The following is a 24,118-nucleotide window of genomic DNA, read 5'->3' on the forward strand; positions in this document are numbered from 1 at the left end:
TGAAACTTTAAGTTGACTTTTATCTCATCATTGCATCATCTTCTTACATCATCCTTACCTCATTCTTCTAGAAGGTGCTAGGTGTCACAAAAGTGGTGGAGGAGAAGGGAGATTAGATCCTAGCCATTGGATCAAAACTTGTTCCCTAAGTTTCCTCCTACTTTACTTGGCCCACGTTTCTCCGGCTTTCTTGACAGGCTTTCAGAGCTCAAAAAATTTTCTATCTACTCCATAATTTCCCTTCTATTCTAGAGAATATTTGTAAATTTTCTCAGGCGATAACACTTCCTTTAAGCCTTGCATAAAAATCATTTACTAAAATACCCTTTTACCGGCACAATCAGCTTTTTAATTTATTAAAGCCATTCCACTGGCCTTTTGGTTGCGGGACCAATTTTATAAATTAGTACAACCTTTCAACCATTTAACCTCATTTTTGTGTACATTTTTGAGGTATCTTGCTATTTTAAATAATTACCTCGAACAATGTACTTTTTACTGGCCATAACCTTATAAATTCCATTTAAGCTGTCTCAGGGGTATTTTTGTTATTTTTCTTCACAGAAGAGCCTTAGAATATTATTTTTCATTTTCTAGGATTTTCTTGGAATTCTCTGTATACTCTTCCATTTTTATCCTTTTTTGGTCATAACTTTCTAAATTTACAGTTTAGTCCCTGCTTGGACTTAACTTTATACAATCCTCTCTTTGAGTTTTCTAACTTAACCCTTGACCTGTATTTAGCCTCTTTTCTCTTTTTGAGCCTTCGAGACTTTACTGGAGTCTCTAACTTTGATTACACTTTAGCCCCTTAAAACTTTCACTTTGTAGTTTAGTTCCTAAAACTGCTTTAACTTCCTTTCTCGTCTTTGGGACTTCTGCTAATAGGGGTCTGGTAGCCCATCTAATTTAAACTATTTCTGATACTTCTAGGCTCAAAAGTCGGGATGTTACAATGATAAAAGAATTATTCAAGATGGTGGAAGATAAGAGATAATTTGGGGGGATATTTTGAATAATTTTCAATTAGATAATTGGAAAATTCTCTTTCAATGCCATGTGGCTGTCACAAATGTAGTTTCCATGGGGTCCATATTTTGCTTGACAGAATATTCTCTGGAATCAAAGCAAAGATACGTTTCAAAAGAGAAATTACAAAAATATAATAAAAATGCACTTTTAAGTAATTAATTTATATAATTTTTTTAATTCAAAATATGAGTATCTTCTGCATTTTAAGCCCTTTAAACATTATAAAATCCCTTCATTATATATAAAAATATATTATAAAATAAGGATACATCAAGAAGCACAGAGGCAAGATCGCTCAGCAAGAATTTTCAAGGATAAAATGTTGAAAGGGGTGACAAAAGATTTTGACATATCAATAGAGGGATTGTCAAAGTTCTGAGGGAGAATATATTCCTTCAATTGATGATCTTCGACATAGGATTTTAAACGGGGCACACAAAAGCAAATATATCATTCATCTGAGAATGACTAAGATTACCCAGGCATCAAAAAGTTGTTTTGGTGGCTTGGAATGAAGAAGAAAATTACACAGTATGTGTCAAGGTGCCTCACTTGTCAGAAAATCAAAATTGAGAACCAAAAACCTTCAGGGACTTTACAACCCCTGGATGTCACATCTGGTTATTTGGTAAATAAGAGTAGGAATGTTCCCAGAAACTTAAGGGCCAGAATAGTAAGAAAAAATGAGATGATACAACTCTAAAAGTTAAATAAGTATTTGGGGCAAAAGTGTGATTTCTAAGAGTTATGGCAAGTTTATGTAATTTTGAAAAATATGTTGGAAATTTCCAAAAGTTATAAGACAATTATAGAGAATAGAGAAAAATTCTGTGGACAGTATACTAGGCTCAGAAGTTACAAATATGATGGAAAATAATTATTATTGAATTTTCAGTAATTATGGAGGAATGACTAATTAAGAAAAATTGGTCAAAAATTAATTACTGAAAATATTTCAGAGCCTCAGAAAATTGATAAAAAAATATGGATAATGTGCCTTGGGAATTATATGACATTGCACAAGTGGTTTTATTCCCAAATTACCCCTAGTAAAACTTTAAAGGAATTTAAGGGCTAATTAAGCTAATTGGGGTTTTTTTATTTGGAAAATTTCAAATAAATACCTTTGAGGATAATTAAGTCCCAAGAAAATTTATAGGATTTCTCTAGAATTAATAAGAGATTATGAAGTAGACAGAAGTCTTTTATTAGTTCAGAAACTCTAGAAATTTCTTCCCGAGTAAAGAATTTATTTATAGTAATTAAATTGGTTTTCTTCCTTACCATTAATAAAAATTGTGATGGTAACAAAGGAGGACCATTCTGGAAAGAGAAAAATGATAGGAACATATTATGGATATGACTGAAAATAATTAACGTGGGATACTAGAATTGTGGAATAGGAATTTATTTTGGTGCAAAGTGTATTGATAAAACACAAGTACACTCTTCTCTTTTACTTAGCTAGCATTGCGTCACTTGGTAAGCTAGGAATGAAGAGGATTTTGACTTGTATTTTAATTTCAATTAAAATTAATTTAATCAAGGTAATTAGTGTAAGAAGCCATAGGAAATTGACACATAAGCCTTGTAAATTGGTTGAACTTAGAGGCAAGCAAATAACACTTGATTTATAAATAGCCATCTTCTCCCCCTCCCCCCCACACACACACATTTTGGCTATAAGGAGGAACCTCTTGCAAAATTTTTCTTGAAGTTCAAGCAAGGAAAAGCTAGCTACTTTGGGTGTACAAGCTTGGATACAAAGTTAGTTCAAGGTTCTACCTTGTCTTGTGCTATGTTTTCTTGAGTTTTATAGTTGAAAATTCTTGGTTTCCCTTAGTGGAGGTGCTGGCCAAATTTCTCTATACTTAAAGGAGGATGATTTTGATGTTAAACCTAGATTAAAGTCATTGGTTAAAGCTTGATCTAGGTGGCATTGCATTAAAATTAGAAAATTGCATGATATGGAATTTGGGGGTACCTCTCGGTCAAACCAAGTATTGCACCTAGGATGTGATTTTATGAGTTTTGATGCTTCTATTGGGTTTAAAATAAAAATTGTATAGGGTAAACCTAAGGACAAGTTTTGGAAGTATTAGAATCAAAATTGGAAAGTTAGGATTTTGTAACCTGAAATATCCTTACTTTTACCCCTCAGAGTACGCGTTCGGAAGCGAAATGTATATGTGGAAGCTTTACTTAGGCCCAAAAATTAAAATTTTCCTTTAAGTCCTCGGGGACTGTTCACTGTGCATTTTTTCATATTGCAGGTCCAACTTTAAAAAATCATAACTAATTCTACAAAAATTGTATGGAGGTGCTCCAAATTTCTATTTAAAGCTCTTTCAATCCTCTTTAAGGGAAAAATAGAAAATTGGACTTATCTCTTGCCAATTCATACATTTTATTCAGTAAACTTTACTATTCATTTGGTAAATTCTGGAACTTTCAGATTTTTTGCTTCAACTTTGGAAAATCATATCTCTTTGTGTACACATCCAAGTGAGGTGATCTACCTCTCATTTTAAAGCTTGGGATGTGTATTATATGCTTACCAAAATTTGTGGCTTAATTTATTCACTTGATAGGTCAAACTAGAGCTGGAAGCTGACTGCTCCAAGATCTATGTTTTTCTCTTTACTTTTTCTTGCTTTAATTTTTTTTTATTACTTTGGCATGTATAACTTGGGCTTACTCTTTCCCATTCATTCTCATACATTTCCATTCATGCATTGACATTCTAATTAATCACATTGCATTGTTGGCATCTATAAACATAATTTACATAATAGGAGTATTATACATTAATCCTTAACTATTCATTAACATCAATAATTCTCCACTTCCTTCTCCTTCCTTCTCATGCCATCATTGCCCATCATTGATTGACCTAAATGGTTGGTTAGGGAGGGGTGAGATTCGGGAGAATCATAGTAACAAACAATACTACATTAATCATGCTAGATGGATGCTAATGCATTAAATACAACTTGCTTATTCTCTTGTTAATTAATGACATATTAGCATGCTTAATGTTACCTTCTTGATGCATGGCCATGGAAACATAATCTACTCATCATAAATAGCAATTACAGCAACCAAAACATGCCACAACAACATTCAAACATCATGTACATATCAATACACAAGCATATAACATCAAGCAATGATAATAGGTAAGTTCACTACCTTGTACTTCAAGCTTTCCTCTTGCTTTTCCTTTGACTCCCTTGACTTCCCAACCATGAAAGTTTTCAGTCAACATCATCAAACATCCTCTTGGATGTTCCAAGATCCTAAACATAGCCATAAGGTTCACATAACTCATTAGGACCAAGAAATCACACAAAGGTCAAGACTTGCTCTCTTGAATCTTAGCTAATAATTGTTGCAAAGCGTGTTATGTAAATAGTCAAATTCATTTCACAAGTTGTTAATCACGTTATATGTTTAGTAAAATTGTTTGGAAATAGCTAATAACAAGTTACAAAATGCATTATGGAAATGGTCTATTTTATTTCGCAAGTTGTCAGTCATGTTCCATAATATTCAGTAACTTTGTTCAACTCAATCCTCTTGAATTTCATTAAGTCTGTAAGTGGCTAATAATAGGTTACAAAACACATTACGAAAATGTTTGAATTCAATTCGAAAGTTGTTAATCACTTTACAAATATTGTCAAAGGCTTCTTGATTATAATAATACCTAAAAGCAAAACTTTTTTTATACTTTTCATCTCTCAGTGGCATTTTAGTCTTTTCACCAAACTTTGCGTATTCCAGATTCATACTCATGCCCATTTGGTTCTTTCACTTATTTGCATGACTTATTTGTCTTTTTAAATTTCAATAGGTATTTTTGCTTCATTTTCCCTTTCTGATTATTTAGTCATGCTTTTTCATTCAAATGATTGCTAAATTATTATGCTAATAATTCTATTTTCATTTATTAGGAAAAAAGGTGGGAACTCATCCTTCAGGTGATGAAGTTTTGAAATTGTTTATCAGAAGAACGATTTCCGATCACTTTATGCAGACCAATAGTGATTTTGAAGAAATTGTTCACAAAAAAAATGACTTTGAAGATTATTCACCTAAAGAACTATTTAAATATTTTTGAAATTGTAACATTTTTGTTTTTATTTTTGTTTTTTTTACTATATATAGTGTATGGGTAAAAAAGCCAATTAACTTGATTAATCTCATGTTCGGGGTGAAACCACGGACAAACCAGGCCGAAAAAAGAACCCGTGGATATACTATTTATTTATAAACTATTTATTTATTTACGCAAAGACACGGGCATGAGGCCGTGTACTCCCCTTTCCAAAGTCCCCGTTTGCTTCTTCCTGCGTCAAATCAAAAGTCAAAAGAGCGAAACTGTGTTCAATTTTCCATTTCAATTTGCCGGAGACTTTGAATTTCCCAAAGTCGAAGTCAGTAATGGAAGTTGTTGGCCTCTGCATGCTGTTAAAGTAGCTCGGAGTGGGGAGGAAGAACAACGGCATGGCGATATCTAACTGGCGATCACACTCCGACGGCAAGGTCTGGAAGTTTTTCAAGCTTCCGTTTCGTCATTCTGCAGCTACCACGCCGGCGGCTAACGCTCCCTCTTCTCATCCTCCGGTTGAGGGTTCAACGTCTCATAGTTCCAATTCGGTTTCTTCGGTCGCCCGATCGCTTCTTCCAACCCGACGTCGTCTCAAGCTTGATCCCTCCAAGAAGCTTTACCTCCCTTGTATGATCTGCTTCCACCATTTTTGCTCCCGTCCCTCTCAAATACCTTAATTATAAAAAATTTGATGAATTCGTCTGTTAGTTGGTATGCAATTTAATATCTAGAGTTTGATAACGATCTTTGGTCTTGGTTATGATTTCCTTAACTGGGTTTTATTAGTGATTTTATCAGATGGGGCGATCAAGTCTTAAAATGGAATTCTCCAGTATTAGTAACTGTGGTTAAAAATGGTTAATATTTTTGGTCGTTAAATTTAATTTGGGTCAAAATTGCCTAACAATATTTATGCGTTCAATTTTAGATGGCTCGAATAATCTTTTTATTCGCTGCTTATTGGTTCTTGACTGTAGCACTAGTTCGGATAAGTTCTCTTCGGTACTTTCTTGTTCACATGATAGTTGCTCAGCATTACTTCACGGAACATGAGGCTTTATTACCAATCATCACCACTTGGGAAGTAAGAATTTGAAGGGGCGAAGTTGGGGAAAATTTTGCAGAATAATTTAAGGATTGACAAAATTATTTTAGCTACTTTCGTAGCTCATCGCCCTGGGTTGCTCTCACCTAAGAGGGGAAAAATTGCGAATGAGTTGCCGAATAATTTAAGGATTGACAAAATTATTTTAGCTACTTTCGTAACTCATCACGCTGGGTTGCTCTCTCCTAAGAGGGAAAAATTGTGAATGAGTGTACTTACTTTGGTACTCAATCTAGATATTTATATCTAGAAAATGAGTTTTTCGTTTTGTTTATCTTGGGCGTTTCTTGTGGACAAAACATTTCCTTTATATTCATATCATCCATAACCTGAGGGATTAATTAGTTTATGTATTACAAGAGTGGACTCTTTTTAATTTCCCGTTGACCTGTATGTATTTAGGACGAATTGAGTCCATCCCAGCCATTCTGACGTGATGAATGCAAGGAATGGACCATTTCTGGGTCTAATTAATGAATACCATCGGCATTCTAATTTTATTTTTCTGTTTATCAAGTAGTTAAAAGTAGTGATAACAATCTTAACTTGCAGCGTAACTTTTTTGGTGTCAGCATTAAGTAATGATATATTTGCTCTTCTGAAAGGGATAACTGTGACGAGCTTCCATACCTTGATCCCAAAGTTTAGTTTCCATATGCCTGTAATTGAGTTAAAGGACAGATAAGGTGAACTTCTATTGTGGAAATAGCCGTCTCATGCTATTATGTTTCTTAATGTCAGCTCTATAGTAAATATGTTTTCTTGAGAAAGTTGCGTTTAGAAACAAATTTCTTCTGGATATCAAAAAATTGAGCTTGACAACAAATAAGATGGCATGATCATGCAGCTTCCCCAGGTCTTTTAATATTGCACTAGCTTATGCGGACACAGAACAGGGCATATCTAGTGTATGCCTACGGGCTAATGGGTGCCCATCTGTTTAGTTTTCTTGCTTTATTTATGTATTGTCTTCTTGTAATGCTCTCCCATATGATTTTAACTCGCATTCTATCATATTTTTGTCCTTACTTTACCGTTCTTCCTGTGAAGATGAACCAGGGAAGCAGGCTAAGAGTGCCATTAGGATTAAAAACACTAGCAAATCCCATGTAGCTTTCAAGGTATGGTTAAACATAAGTATCTGTTTATTTCTTACCTTGTTTATAATTTTCCTCTTTGGATTTTTCATTTTTTGTTACCCCTCACTTATCAAGCCCAACTATTTATCCTTGCTGCTGCTTTGTCTGAACTTTCCTGAAGAGTACTTATCTATTGCTGCAAAAACAAATTTATCTGCAACTCGTTAAAATTTGATTTCTTTGTTCTGTTATGTATATACAGTTCCAAACAACATCACCCAAAAGCTGTTTCATGCGTCCTCCTGGGTCTGTCCTTGCACCTGGCGAGAGTATTATTGCAATTGGTAGTAATGATCAACATTTAATTTCTTGTTACTTTTCCTTATGGTGTGGAACATATGATTACTAAAGGGAAAACTTTATCTCATCAATTTTTATTTGGTTTGCCAGTGTTTAAGTTTGTAGAGGCACCGGAAAATAATGAAAAGCCTGAAAAAAGTGGACTCAAATTTAAAATCATGAGCCTGAAAGTCAAAGGAGAAGTTGATTATGTACCTGAGCTGGTTAGTTGAACTCACCATGTTTACCCTTGTCATAAAAATAAGATGTTGATCTTTATGTTGTTTGACCCTACCATTGCCCCTTACCTGGACACCCTTCCCTTTGAGGAAATCTTGCTATTGTGTTTACCGTAGCTCTCATATCCCTTGTTTTTGCACCTATTCAAAATATGTTTCATTTCAGTTGTACATGATTGAAATTGACCCACTATTATGCTATGTTTTGAATATCTAAATATCATGTTTGTCTATGTTTCTGCAATTCCAAAAATATCTTTCTTAAGACATTCATAATTCATATTAGTTTTTTTTTTTTTCAATATTCTGTTCCTGTTGTTCTCATTCTGTTATATCCTGTTTTCTTGACAACCTTACGATCTTCTAGTGGCCTACATTCTCTTCTTTTGTTTTAAATTTCTCTAGTATATTTAGTGTTTCTTCTTTCCTACAAAAGTTTGATGAGCAGAAGGACCAAGTAGCAGTGGAGCAGATTTTGCGGGTTGTGTTCATAGATCCAGAACAAGCTAGTCCTGTAAGTCTTTAAGGATTCATCTATGCTTTACATGCAGTGCCAAATTCTGTGCATTTCTTCTCTTTACTTCTTTACCCCACTTCTCTCCCTTTTGTTTATTTTTGTGCACTATTTGACTTGAGAGACTCTTGTTTTGTGTTAAAGATTCAGTATCTGCTATTTCAGTGTACTTGCTTATGGGAAGCTAGCTTACAATTTAATTACAGATCGCCTAATTAATCATGAGATTTAATTTTGTACCATCAAGGCTTTGGACAAATTGAAGAGGCACTTGGCTGAAGCTGATGCTGCACTTGAGGCTCGTAAGAAGGGTCCAGAAGATTCAGGTTCTGAGATTATTGGGCAAGGAGAAGTCATAGATGAATGGGTGAGTATCCTTTTTCCTTGCAATCTTTTGGGAAAATGACAGTTCAGGAATCATAACTTTATATTAATGATAACAAGTTAATAACCTTAAAAAGTTATTTTCAAGAATCATAAGGATAAATTCCATCGGTGCTTCTTAGAGTTATTGTTCATATTTTTCGAAGTTGCAACCTAGTTTTTTAGATGTTATAAAGACATTTTCATTATCAAATTTGAGATACTTAAAAGGTTTTTCTATAAGTACTTTTTTAAGCTGCGAGGAATCTTGTTTCTTAGTAAACGCTATGATATAACTCACCTAAAGTTTTATTCACCAAGAAAAAGATGGTTGGATCAACTGACAATTGAAACTTATTGCTGCAGCTTTTGAGAGAAATTTTGATTGTTCTTAGCTGCCATTAACATGAGTTATGGATTTTAATTGTCATTTTCCCCAATACTCGTAATTCTTTTTATTAGATCAATATTCTTACATTTGATAAATGTTATAACATGAACCTTTGTTTCCAGAAAAACAGAAGGGAAAGATACCTTGCAAAACAGCAGGTTGAAGGGTTAGTAGTAGACTCTGTATAAAGTGTCCTTGTGAGTTTTACAAATCAAATATATTTGAGTATTGCTAAAATTGAACATTGGCAGCGGGTGAAGTCAAATATGAATTTTTTTTTTTTGGCCAACAAGTCAAATATGAAGTTGAATTCAGAAAAAAGAATTATGAAACTAGAGTGCTAGACTTTGTAAAATATTCCAGATGATGGTCGGGGACTCGGAGTATTTTGAAGAATCCTAGGCAGTAAACATCCTGTGTGGATGAGTGGGATGAGTGTATTTGGATCATTCAATAATTAAAGAATTCATTGGAATTTTTATCTTATATTTATTTCCTTGCTTTAAGAATTAATTGGAATTATAAGTTTTTTCCGATCGTGTTTATAAGACGCTCTGGAAGAATTTTGTGATGCTTTTTTTAATAAAGCATCACATTAATTATTTATTGCAATTTCTCTCTTTTGCCAGTATTCAATGTTGATATAAAAAGAAGTAGAAATTTTCGTTGGAAAAAAAAGAGAGTGGAATTTTTTAAGGAGATAATTAATATGGATAAAGTAGGACTTTTTTGAAAAAAAATTATTGGGTTAAAGTGTATACAGCACCCCGAAGTATTTTCTTGGATGTATTCAGCATTCTAAAGTATTTTGTGGTGCATCCAGCACTCTGAAGTATTTTCTGGGGATGCCCAACATCTTAAAGTAGTTTTTTTACCTTGATGCATCCCCAAAAAATATTTTTGGGTATTGGATAACTTAAAAAAAAATATTTTGAGATGCTGAATGCATCAAAAAATATTTTACTGTGCTGGATGCACTTAAAAAAATAATTTAGGATGTTGGATACATCTGTGAAAATATTTTAGGATGCTGGTACCTTAACCCAAAATTATTTGTTATATTTTTCTTTGAATAAAACCTGAATTCAAACCTGAAAAGAGATACAAACAAGAACAAGAGAGCCTATCCTCTTTCGTCAACATACTCCCCTAAGTGGCGGTTGATCAGAGCCAAAAATTTCTACCTAAATTATGAGCAGTTATTTGACAATGCTAGTGAGTTTTAAGATTTTCTTAAGTCCAATTAAAAAATGTTGAAAGTATTTTATAAATAAAATAAAAAAAAATATAAGTTCCCATTGACTTTTTAGACCATGGTGGGAACTTTTTATTAAGAAAAAGATTAAAGTTTATATTTAGTTATTTGACTTTATATCATGTTTTAATTTAATCCCTTAATATTAAAAAATATATTTTAGTCTTGTAATTCTAAAATGATTGACAAAAAATTGATGATATTAAAATCTTGTTAAAACATGTTTATTTATTTTATATTAAATTTAATTTTTAAAACTATCATAATTATTGCAAAAGATTATCATTTTAAGATTTTAAGATCAAAGGACTAAAATATATATATTTAAAGTTAAATGATCAAATCAAAACATTGTATAAATTATAAGGTTAAAAGAAAAAATATATACTTTTATAAAAAAAATTAATTTTCAGTAGTAGAAAAGATATCTGCATTAAAATCTTTTACATTATGGCATCCAAAAATCTTTTTAAATTATGATATCTGTAAAATGTGAAATTAAAAATTCCTTTGAACTCTTTATCCAAAAAAAAAAAAAAAAATCTTTTGAACTTTACGCGCATTTGAGCCGCGGGCCCATCATTATGATGGACTAAATATGCATATCGACTCTTGCGGATCTCACTTTTTGGTCCATCATAATGGATCGAATTTGATTTTATCATAAAATACAAATTTTGATAGCAACCTGATATCACCCCACAAAAAGTATCCCCCAAAAAAAAAATGCATACATTGTCGACAATTAATTATATTAAGGGTATTCATCGGTTCAATTCTTTTGTTTGAATTAAGTCTGTTTTCAAAATGGCGAAGTTGGAATATTTACTCATTTATTTCTTTTGCCAAAAGAAATATACATATAACTTAATGAGACTTTTTCCTGCATGACATGAAATCTGATAAATAAAGCATTATTTATTTTTAAAACAGAAAACCAATACACTTCAAAAATCCAAGACAACGAAAACAAAAAGACGAAAAAAATCCAACAAAGAAAAAAAACTGGAAACGATATTCGTCCAACACCAAAACAACAAAAGAACAGAAACTGCAACACAACTATCCTCCAATGCTAAAAGAGTTTTGGTTCTCTTCCATGAGAGCAAAGAAGATCATCAAGATAGCACAGAGAATGAGCAATGGCCAAATATCCATCCAGAGGAGCCATAAATAGAATAAGAGAAAAATTGGGAATTTTTTTTTTGGGGGGGGGGGATGGGACCATAAAGACCACAACTCCTTAGCTTAATCAAAGAAGCTAAGTTCCAACACTAAGCAACATTTTTCACAAGAGATATGTGCTCAATAAGAAAGCTACACCACTCATAGCCTAACTAAGCATAGCCAAAATAAAGAACTAGAAGCATTTTATCCTTTAGATTTCCAGTCCACCAGCAACTCATCATCAAAGCCAAAAAAATTAAAAAATAAAATAAAAACTCACTCCCTCCCATTTCAGAACCACCTGTCACAACAAATGCGCTTACTTGAGTTTTAAGATCAAACAAAAAACTGAGACATCTACACCCACCATGCCTCATTCTTAATTTTTAGTGAAGCTCTAGTGAAAGCTACAAGAAAGCTAAACGGTTCACAAAACTTCCAAAACCACATCACTGCAACAAAACTTGATGTAACAAAAACAGTGGAGCTACTATTAAATCTCAAATTAAAATCAATCTTCTCAAAGGCATGCCTATCATGATAGGAGAGAAAACTAAAGCCCCAAACTAAAGTGGAATAGACGTTGAGAGATCGGTAGATCTGCCTGTGAAGTATTGATCTTCCTTTTACCCAACCTCCATCCCCCCGGCTGATCTCAGGCTTAGAACTTTGATCCCAAACCATCTTCAATATCACCATCTTCACTCCTTTCCTCAACGATCCCAAATCTTTTGTCAACTATTCCACTTTCAACGTCGTCAATCTTGCTTTGATCCTCCAATCCTCATTCTTCCTTTCTATAGCCGGCATTGCTTCAGATCTTGTTATCTTCTTTAATACCCTAACCATCCATATCTCTAAGTCATGCTTGCACACCAGACTCATTCTCCCCCAACCGCCGTTGGGGAGAGGATACCGAGAAGAAAAAGTAACAACCATTCTTCTTAACCACTTACTAACCGTTAAAATCACAATTTATGAATATTAATCATGATAGGAAAAAAAAAACTTAGTAAAACATTTGAGAAGGGCTACCATAGTTATGAAAGAAATTTGATTCATAAGAAAAGTTAACCATGATAGAAAAGTGTTAAACTAATCATTGAGAATGCTATCATAGTTAAAAAAAATAAACTTATCTTTCAATACTTATCCATGATAGAAAAGAATCAAACTAAAACATTTAACAACCATGATGGATATTAGAGTTTTACTGCAATAGTCACATGCAAACCAATATTAACAAAGTTTCACAATAATTGTGCCTTGGGCATTGCAAGGCCCAGAATGTCATATTCAACCACAAGCTTATAGTAGGACATTTTTTGAATAATCCTCTTTCATAATTTTCCAAAAAAACAACGATATTAAAATATTTTCAAGAGTCATTGTGAATCCATAACTCATAGCCACAAGCAAACACTTAGAGGCCTTCGTCCTTCTACCAGTATGTAATCCAACAGCAATCAGTCTCAAATAAATCAGAGTATGCAAAATGAGCCCGATGTAGCAATATACAAATACCCATCACCTAACAAAAGGATGCTATACAAGATTAACTTGATAGCTATGCTTGTAGCACCTTACCTAATGGACTAACCCTAGAGCTATCACGTGAAAATGTTAAACCACCGGGTGAGACAAAAACCTCAATAACCAATAATTCTACTCATCAAGTATACAGTAAGTGCTCGTGAGATATCAAGTGGGATGGTTACAAAAGCATAACATTCATACTTGTCACATGGTTATGCACATATTAATATAAAGTGATTTATTCATAAATTTCTCTTATTTTCTCCCACCTTATTTTCTCTAACTGAACCCATGGGATAGTACTGACCCATGTAATTGGTAAATTAACAAGCTCACTAATTAAGTAATATGGACCTACCAAAATTCACAAAACACAAGACTAGAGTATGGTTCCCCCTTTAGTCCACTAATAGGGTGTCATCGCCTTATAATACATGAAAAGACACAAAGGACCAACTAATGTACATTGGTATCCTATCACCTTATTTCCTCTATAATATGCTTCCCATGAATCAACATTCTCCATTCCCCTTGTATTTATACTCATGAGATTTATATAATAATCATTTACCAATAAGGTTATAAATTTTCACATTTGTCAAAATAAAGATTTCTAACTTGAGTTATCAATATCAATCCTCAAAATCTTTTCTTAATAAAATCATGTCCCATAAGACAAGTTTATAAAATCATAGTTTCATAACTATATTTCAATAACATAAAGTATCTCAAGGCAATTTTAACAATAATATATTTCAATGCCTAATCATAAGCCATTGGCATTTCAAAAATCTTATGTAATTTAAAAATCACCTGGAAACATCATACAAGCATGTATAATAAGTGGAAAGTGGTTACCTTTAACCAAAGCCATACAATAGCAAACCAAACCAAGCTCTGTGCTCAAGCCAACAATTTATAACCAATCTACAATAATAGCAAGTAACCACATATTAATTTGCAATTAATAGAGTGGTTCACAACAAACATAAAAACTCAAGGTTCCTCTAGAACCCAACTCTTACCATAATCACCATCTAATCATTCCAACACTAAAGTTATAGTGGCAATAGCCCAATCAACTCATTTAGATCATTCATTTACTTCAAATTACTCAATTTGATCAAAATCCCCAATTTCACACTTAAGTTTCAACTCTCAAAATATCCATTTGAAAATTTCAAGCTTTATCAATAATCTAAACTGGTTAAACATCAATTCTAACACATAATAGCATAACTTAATCATGAAATTTCTATTCAAACCACCACATTATCATCAACCTTCAATAACCTCCATATCTCACAAACCCCATATTCAATTTTCATATAACTTCAAATCTAACAAAACTAAACCGATTAAACCCTTAACCTAACTCATGTAAGTCATCTAAACCCAAAATGTTCAGTCAAAACATCCCCCATTTCAAAATCATTCAAGAACCCTAACCTTAAAGTGTTTAAAAATCTGAAAATTCTATGAGAGGATGGGAGAAATCAAGTTAGAAATACTTACTTTGATATTTGGAAGCTCAAAAACACTAAGAGCATCCACCATGATCCCCACTTCAAAACTTATGATTTTCAACTCAAAATCTTGACTCTTATACATGTTCAGTGCCGTTTGCCATGGCTAATGACACAACAGCAATGACCTAAATTTAAAAATTCATAATTAATTCCACACACTTCAAAAAATTACAAATGAAAACTCTTTGGAAAGCTTGAGATCTCTAGTTTCTACTACAAAATGAATCAGTCAAAAATATTATCATTCGAGCATTGTAAAATCATGATTTACCAAAAATATTCAAAATTTTATTGGTAGTAAGGTGGCCTAATTTCAAAAATTCATAGTTAATTACATACATTTCCAAATTTTGTAAATTAGGATTTATTGAAAAGCTTAAAGTGTCTAGTTTCAAATTCAAAAAATAATCATTGAAAAATAGTATTGTTTGTCCTTTTATAAATGCTCAAATCACAAGATTGCTCTAAAATGTCTAGAGATTTGACTTCCAATCATCATTCTTAGAGTTTTTAAGCCTCAAATATTCAAATCAAAATATTTTAGTGATCATTTTCTCACACCAATCGTTATTTAATCAATAGTAAACCTTAAAATTAAAATCTAGGATGTTACAGAAAACGGAGGAGATAGTTTTCCTCTCATAGGAGGAGAGTTTTTCCCTTAGTAGTAAACTTATTATAAAATATAAAAGCTAAAGTATATATTTGATTTTTTTTAATTTATATCAAATTTTAGTTTAGTTCTCTAAATTCATAAAGTTTATTTTTAGTCATTTTATCTTGACACTATTAATCTCATTTAACATAAAATGCTTACTTCATTTTATCTTGACACTATTAATCTCATTTAACATAAAATGCTTACTCACCAAATTTAAATGGTGACTTTATAATTAAATGATGACAAATCACGCTTAAAATTTTAATTATTTAATAAATTACTTTATTTTTTAAAATTTAAGTATGCTTTGTCAGAATTTAATTCTAAAGTGACCACTAAAATTTGTTTAGTCAGCATTTTTATTAAATAAGATTAATTGTATTAAGATTAAGAGACTAAATATATATTTTATAAGCTTAACAGATTAAAAACACATATTTTAACCAATTATAAATTACTACGGCGTGCCAAATAAGTATTTTCTTTGTCATTCTATGTTCTCTAGAACCTATCAATACTATGATAATTACTTTGGAATTTATGGGGAAAAATTCGTTCTAACTCAGAATATTCTCAAGTCACTTTGGGTTTGAGATTAATCTCTATCAAGCCGAGAGTGTTAAAGTTGAAGTCCTCTCAACAAGTGCACTTTTTAGAATCTAAACTTGTGTTCTCCTCCTTACCAAAGTAGGACTATTTATCATCTCAACTAACAACTAAAATAGAATAATTATGAACCCGTTAAATGATTATAATTTTGGACCTATGTGTAATTGTAAGTCTCATTCTGATTGACAGATTGAGAGCCGAAAGGGTCACACTTATTGGGCCCGAAGTGTTCCAATGTTTGCCCATGGGCTAACTATTCATTACTGTTGCTATGTGTTTTCTCTTAAATGTTAGAATACTATCCAAGTGATAGCCGACAAAAATCAATCTAATTGACAAGGTGTTAACTCATAACGAATAGGGTCGTAGATGAGTTCAAATCACACTGTTAATATAAAAATCTTATTAATAAGTGATCTGTAAGTACAATCACTCTTTGAGTTTGGAGGCATACAGTAGCTCTTAGTGAGTTCCTAAGACCAAACGTACCTAAATTTTGATTGTATGTCAAAAAAAAAAAAAACTCTCAAACTGATATACTCATTTGGAATGAATATAAACTTAGATTAACGGTAATGGACTAATGGTTAAATGATGCCTTGACTATGGTGAGTCTAGGACCCTACTCACTTACACTTTGTATAAAAAAAAGTCTATCAAAGTGATATACTCATTTGGAACAAATGTAAATTTAGATTGAGAGTGATGGTTAAGTGATTAACTTGTCAAGTGCATTTCTTCAACACGCATGCGGGAATGGGTGGGTGGGAGATGTGAGGATTTTATTTATTTATTTTCTAAAAGAAGGAAATAAAACACAAAAACAAAAAGTGGTAGACGGCATGATAAGAGATTAAGAGTAATGCAAAATAATATTAAAATGGGAGAATTACATTCAACCAAAAAAATGGGAGACTTACAATGAGATCCCAAGAATAGAAAATAATTACTAATAAGTCCTAATGATAAGTGAGAAGTTATCATTTACTATTCTAAAACTTGTCATTGCACACTACTCTATTATCATTATGACTTTTTAGTAATTATATTCCTTATTTGAAATAGTGATTCTCTCTATTAAAATCATACCATCAAACCAATAAACCAGTTTTTTTGACCGGTCTATAAAGAGTATTTGAGCTGGTTATTAAAATTGGATTTTATATTTTTTTAACTAAACTCAAAATGACGTCATTTTAAATTAAAAATTATATCTGTCTAATTTATGTTTTAGTAAATCTATTATTTGTTGGATTATATATGGTTTAGAAATAAATATTCCATTTGTTTATGGATTAATATTTGTTTTATTTAAACATTACACTTTTGAGGATAATATATAAATAATTTTATATATTGTAATTATTATTGGGTAAGCCAGGATGTCATTAACACATAAATCACTACCCAATCAATCCGAATCTTTGTTCATTTCAAATAATGATCTGGTTACGTTGAAGGAAAGGCAACAGAGAAGGACTAAGCGTGGCATTCATAAAGATGGTCCTTCTCCGAATGAGGCAAAAAGCTAGTCATATAGAAGTCTCCAAAAGAATATAATTGTAAAGAAGGAGGATGAATATAGTGGCCCTTAACCTATCAAGACACTAACTACAATACTGTCACCGTCAAAGGAAAATGACGACCAATAACTTGTTAATGGCAAGCGGAGTGAGTCGTAGTCGAAATCTTCATAGTGGTAGGAGGAGCTTGTCGTGTTGCTTATGGAAGGAGAGAATTCAATATTGATGGTTCTGAAGCAACCCTTTGTGGCGCTGCTCTTCATTTGGTGCTTATCATGGCGATGAGCACTATGTACTTATATCTGTAATGCAACTTAGATCATCAAAAATTTAATATAGATGGTTCAGATTCAAAATTTTTATTATGCAATTTTTTCAATAATAACTTTATTTTTTAAATAAGTGTTAATTATAAGATTATCTTCATTTTAAATTATGTATCTATTAAAATAAAAAATAAAATAAAATATTTAAAAGATTTAAATTTAATTTAGACCATCTAAAATCAATCCAGATAGTCTAAATTGCAATGAGCACTCTATGCTTTCATTTTTTTTACCTTTTTTTTTTATATAAGTACAAGTATATTCCTATTTAAGGCAATTCTTTTCAAAACACCGTTGGATCTTCCAATAGAAATTCAAATCTTACCTTTTTCTTTAATCGAATCCAAAACACTCAGATAAGAAAAAAAATAAACATACATATAACATCCAATCAAAAAATTGAGTATTTTTTAAAATTAAAATAATATGTCATACAATGTGTAACATCCTAAGTTTCATCGGGTTTAATAGCCTCTTTTGGGTTGATTTTGAGGATAAATTAGTGATTTAATCTTGATCTTGGTGTTTAGGTTGGATTTGAGGTTGGTTGGAGGCATAGGTGAACATACCCCTCTCAGGGTATGTTCGCCGCGGCGAACCGGGGGTTTCAGAGGGGAGTGTCTTCTCGGGAAGGTTTGGCCGCGGCGAAGTTTAGGGGACGCCGCGGCGAAGTTGCTTAGGTGAGCGAGGCTTCCCTCTCGGGAAGGTTTCGCCGCGGCGAAGGTAGGGTATGCCGCGGCGAAGGTTGTCTGGGCGAGCGAGAGTTTCCTCTCGGGAAGCTTTCGCCGTGGCGAAGATTGGAGTTCGCCGCGGCGAAGTCGGTTTTTCAGGCGAGTAATCCCTCTCGGGATTAGTTCGCCGCGGCGAATATGGAGTTCGCCGCAGCGAAAGGTCGCGATTTTATATAATCGCTGGAGGGTTCAGATGTGCGAAAATTGAAAAATCTGAAGGAGGAGAGAGAAGCTCTGCTAGGGTTTCGTGGAGGAGGCTTGAGAAAGGCATTTCTAAGGATCCATTACCTCAAGTAAGTGATTTTAACCTCTAATCTTCTTTCTTTCTTAGAATTTCCTAGAAATTTCTGAGGATTTTTGGTGAAACCCTAGATTTTCTAAGTTGTGATTTAACTGAGGTTTTTGACCGATTGTTTTGAGTTTAATTGATTGCCTTGGGTTAGTTTAAGTATTTAATCGGTGTAGTTTCCTTGGATTTAAAGAATCTTGAATTTTGGAGTTAGGGTTTATGGAATTGGATGATTTGGGATTGAGGATGATAATGTAGAGATTGATTTTGAGTTTTGTGAATTGGGTTATGTTAAGGAGGGTTAATTTGGATGTTTAATCGGTTTAGATTTGTGGTTGGAACCTTAATTGTTCAAATGGGTTGTTGGAGATTGAATTCCTATAGTGGGCCCTTGAGGTTTGAACTATAATTGATGCTTGGAAGGAGGCTTGATGTTTTAATAGACTTTGAGGACTTTGGAGTGTTGTTTTGATAGTTATACCCTTTGAGTTGGGTAGAGTTTTGATGGGAGATAGGAATTTTGTGTCCCCAAGTGTTGTTTTGGCCACATTATTAGTTTGAAAGCTAATATATGTTGGTTGTGTGTTTGTGTGCTTGTGTGCTTGTGTAGACCGGTTGTGAGTCTCGGTGGTGCACGGGGCCACATTGTTGATTGTTATTCCTTGCTCAGGCGAGAGGTAACCACTTTCCAATCCTTAGTACTTGCTTCTGTGGTATCGTGAGTAGATTTGTGTTTTGTGCTCCAAATAGTAATTGTGTTCGAAATATATGTTGTATATAAAAATGGAAAACCGTCTTGTGGGGTTTGGAATTATGATGAATGAATTTGTGGAATTGTGAAAGATATGCCACTGAATGAGGTTGTTGGTGAAATGATTATTACTCTTGATTATGATTTGAGCATGATGCATTAATTGGGAAATTGGTGAGAGTTTTGTCTGTTGCTACCACGTGGTAAGGCCTCCATTAATGCATGATGGTTGGCTCTTTACGTCCCCCATAGTGAGGGATAGGCCTTCGGGCTCATTACGTCCCCCAGAGTGAGGGATAGGCCTTTATGGCTCCTTACGTCCCCCATAGTGAGGGATAGGCCGGGTTCGGCTCCTGAAAATCCCCCAAAGTGAGGGATTTGGTTGATGGGATTGCATCATTCCACTTGCATAAATTGTTGTGGCTATCATTATGTATTATTTGTGAACTGCCCCACTTGACACCTCACGAGCACCTATTTAGTAGTACCTAGTATTGGAAAGGCTGGTTACTGGGACTTTGTCTCACCCCGTGGTTTACAATGTTTTCAGGAGAAGGTTCTAGGCGAGCACCTTCGGGAAGAGACGCAGAGGCTTGAGCTGGGTTAGCTTTAGGCCTCTAGCATTTGTATATGTATGAGTAGTAGTTATATTGCCACATGTAGGACCGCTTTTGGTATTTTTGATTACCCGGCCTTGTTGTAAACTGAATAGAATGTATTTCCTTATTTTGGTTGGCCGGAGGCCATTGCTATTGCTTTATGGAATATGTTTTACTTGGTGGAAAAAAAAAAAACTATTTTGATGGGCTGATTTTGATGTGTGTGTTACCCGGGCCGGAGGCTCGGAGGCCCAGTGAATATGAATGGATTATTTTAGTTGCATGCAACTGCATTTGAGGTGGAACCAAGTTTTAAATGTTAATTTTCTAAAATTACGCAATTTCTTTCTACTATGGTAGTGGTTGTACATCTTTCCTTTTCTACCATAGTAGTGGTCTTATGAAAAGTACTGATGTTTAAGCAAAAGGGTTTTACAAAAGGGTCCTTACACAATGGGCAACAGGAGGATGGGTATTGAATGGCCTTAGGCTCACCCACAAGGTCTTGATGAAAATATATTATATTAAAAGCCTCGAAGAGGATTGTGTAAAATTGAAGCTTGACATTCTGTGTGATTGGATTATTACTCCAATCATGATGGAAAAATAGTGAACTTGTAAGTTGGCTTGTCATAATTGTCTCTTCAGCGGGTCCCTCAAGCTCTCTGATGCGGGTATTATTTGTTTGCTTGGTTTGAAAATACCTTTTTTGTTGCACGTTTTGAAGCTATTTCCTGTGGTCCTTATTATAAAAGCTAAATAACTAATTTAGAGATCTTAAGAAAATTAATTAAATTAGTTATTTTGAGGAATCCTTTATAACCCATAGGGTATTTTGAAAAAAATATAGAAAATAAAGTAAATTGATGTCTTATATTTATGATCAAATTAAATATTCAACTAATTCTTATATTAAAGATTAGAAGTAATACTTCATATTCAAAAGAGACAAAGGATAAGGAAGAAAACATGAGCTTTGCAAATTAGAGGGGGACGACGGGAGCCATTACGGGAAGGGTGTGAATTGGATTACGTGATCTTCTCTCTTCTCAAGGAATCTCCTCCCCTGCAGCGTTTTTCTTCCCCCCCCCCCCCCAACCATTTCGTGTTGCTTTACTGTGATATTTTCCTTATTTTCTGTGTATTGATTCTTGTATGACTGAATTATATAGCCGTTGAGATATAATTGAATATCAGAATTTTCCACATTTTTCTGTTGCAAACTTATTGAGCGTCACATCTAGTGCTTTGTTGAGACAGCGCAAATGGCGAACAATACCAGACTCAAGCTGACTAGAAGAAGACCAATGATTTATCGAGGATGCTAGAGACGATTTATAATACGGAGTACCACTGGAAGTCCTGGGCAGTGTTTGGAAACCCAAAAAACACTTCAAAAAAGTGCTTTCATACAAAGAGAAAGAAAAGTCCTCTCGTATATCTACTCGTATATTGTAAAATCACTTTTAAATATTAATACAAATACTCCTTTGATTGAATCAGTTGATAATCTCAATCGACGTACGCTGAACAATCGGGTACTAGCTCAGAAGGCTCTTCGTTGTCAAAAGGACTCTCTCCTCCAAACACTACAATTGTTAAGGCGACGAACAAGTAGGTTAAAGTTTGAAGGGATTAATGCGTTATAAGGTGGCTGTTCAAAGTCGAGCAATATATTTCATGTTCTATGAAGTAGCTGATCCCCAACGATCGATTATTGTGTCTGTGCACTTGGGTGGCGAGGTACTTCGTTGATTCCAAATGTTGGAAAAGGCTAGTCGCATAACAAACTGGTATGCCTTGTTAAGCAATAAAGCTTATTATAATTTTTGTTATTATCATCTAATTCACCTCCTCTCTTAGATGAAATCTCATGCTAAAATGCATAATTTGAATTTTCTTGTTGCTTTTGCTAAAAGAATCAGATAAAAAATTTATGCTAAAATTGTGAAAAGTTTTAATCACAGTTGAAATACTTTTTTCAAGACAAAAAAGGAATCGTTGCCTGCCTACATTTGTCACGCGCACTTAATCTAAATTTGAGCTGGGCCTATTGTAATTTTTTTTTCCGATTTCTTTGTGTATTGAATTTTACAATGTTTTATGTCACATCCAGTAATATGGTATTTAGGAATAAGGATATTTTTAAATATTTAAGGGTAAAAAATGAAAAGGAGAAATAGAAGAATTTTGGTGGAAAATAATTATTATAGTTTTCCAAGCCAATTATGAAAAGTTTGACTAATTAAGAAAAATTGGTCAAGAATGATCATGGAAAAATATTTCCAAGCCTCAGGAAATTAAGAAAAAATAAGGAAAATATTTCTTGAGAATTATATGAGATTATAAAATTGGTTTTATGATCAAATTACCCTTAGAGAAATTACAAAGGAATTTAAGAGCGATTTAAACTAGTTTAAGGCCTTTTATTTGGAAAATTCCAAATAAATATTTGGAAGGAGAATAAAATTTCAAGAAAATTTCTTTGATGTCCTAAGGAATTATAAGAGATTATGAAATTAAAAAAAGACCCTCAAGTATCCAAGAATTTTCCTAATTCCTCTGAAAGATGAAAAAATCACTAAAGAGAAGGAAATTAGTTTTCCTTTTTATTTAATTATTGGAAAATTAATTTTGAGACAAAGAGGGCAATTTGGGAAGATAAAAATAAGGAGAATAAATTAGGGATCTGACAGAAAATAATTGCAGAGGCCAAAATACTATAATTATAGAAAACAAGTTAAACCCTGAGTCAAAGTGCACCGATAAAGCAAGACTAGAGTCTTGCAATTCAAATGGTTCACAATTAGCCATGTGTCAAGCCCCTAATGAAGAGGATTTCAACTTGCCAAGTGTCACTCCTCTAATGGAGAGGATTTTGACTTTTGGTAATTAATTTCATTTGGATTTAGTTAATTATAAAAGAGAAAGTAAGATTAAAGGGGGTAATGACACTTGGAATTTCATTTATGATGGTGGTTGGGATATTTTGGCTCATTAAACAAACTCATCTTCCCCTAATATTCAGATGTTATTTCGTCCAAGAGGGAACCAAGAGAGAAAAGAGAGAGTTCAAGGGGAAATCAAGGGAAAAGCTACCAACTTGATCATACAACCAAGGATTCAAGGTTAGTTCTTGGTTTTAAATGGATCATTGCCTTGTTTTCTTTCTTTGTATGGTTAAAAATTTCTGTTCCCTCTCTTCTTTGGGTGCTGGACGAAATGTATATATGGTAGGGAAAGAAGTTTTGTTGATCACACTTACTAGAACACTTCAAAGGATGATAGATCCTAGTAGTTACAAGTGGTTGTGAGTTGATTTTTGAAGTGTTTTCTTGGTTGTGTATCATATGGACCATTTTTGCCAAGGCAGTAAATGGACCTTAGGATGTGTTTTCCAATGTTTTAATGCTTTCATTGTACTCAAAATGAAAAATGGTGTAGGATAAACCTAAAGAACAAGTGTTGGATGCATTAAAAATCAAAGTTGTAATTTTTGTTTAAAGGACCCCTTTGGTTCGGTCAAGAGAGAACTAAAAGGAGGAATTTTATTTTCTCAAATCTAAGCACATATTTGGAATCTACATGAAAAATCATGTGGGAATAAGTCAAGAAGCAATTTTAGGGTTATAGAAAACCAAAGGTCATAAATGAAAGAACAAAGATGGAAGCTTTAAAGAACAAAAGTTATGTTTAAGTTGTGTTCTTGCTTTTACTTGGTTTGATTAATGACTCTTGCTGCCCTTTTTGGTGGAATGCCATGTGAGGGTTTGATATTTGTGAAGGAGAAGAAGAGAAACAAAGAAAACTCAAGCTTTTGGAACAAGGTAGCAAGTTGAACCTAACTACTAACACTGACGTGGCATTATTGATTATTGCATGATTAATTGCTATTATGTGGATGAACTTTCTTGATTGTGATGTGGGTGCTCTTTACACTTACTTGCTTTGGCCTTTGCATGATTG

The 24,118-nt window shown here is 33.3% G+C and overlaps 1 protein-coding gene across 2 annotated transcripts; it reads left to right on the plus strand.

Moving 5' to 3' along the window:
* The first annotated feature begins 5,351 nt into the window (after positions 1–5,351).
* LOC114734588 (vesicle-associated protein 4-2-like) lies at positions 5,352–23,707 on the plus strand. Of its 2 annotated transcripts, XM_028922313.1 has the most exons (8): positions 5,352–5,773; positions 7,302–7,372; positions 7,593–7,674; positions 7,781–7,893; positions 8,345–8,422; positions 8,670–8,789; positions 9,299–9,367; positions 23,696–23,707. In XM_028922313.1, the coding sequence occupies exons 1-7, from the start codon at positions 5,542–5,544 to the stop codon at positions 9,362–9,364; spliced, it is 762 nt and encodes a 253-aa protein (XP_028778146.1). In that variant the 5' UTR covers positions 5,352–5,541; the 3' UTR covers positions 9,365–9,367; positions 23,696–23,707. The 2 variants fall into 2 exon arrangements, with proteins under 2 accessions (XP_028778146.1, XP_028778076.1); XM_028922243.1 differs by lacking the exon at positions 23,696–23,707 and having other exon boundaries at positions 9,299–9,662.
* The last annotated feature ends 411 nt before the right edge of the window (positions 23,708–24,118 follow it).

This window comes from Neltuma alba, unplaced genomic scaffold (genome assembly GCF_004799145.2).
Source record: "Neltuma alba isolate B1F8T4 unplaced genomic scaffold, ASM479914v2 tig00000426_pilon, whole genome shotgun sequence".
Lineage (NCBI taxonomy): Eukaryota > Viridiplantae > Streptophyta > Magnoliopsida > Fabales > Fabaceae > Neltuma > Neltuma alba.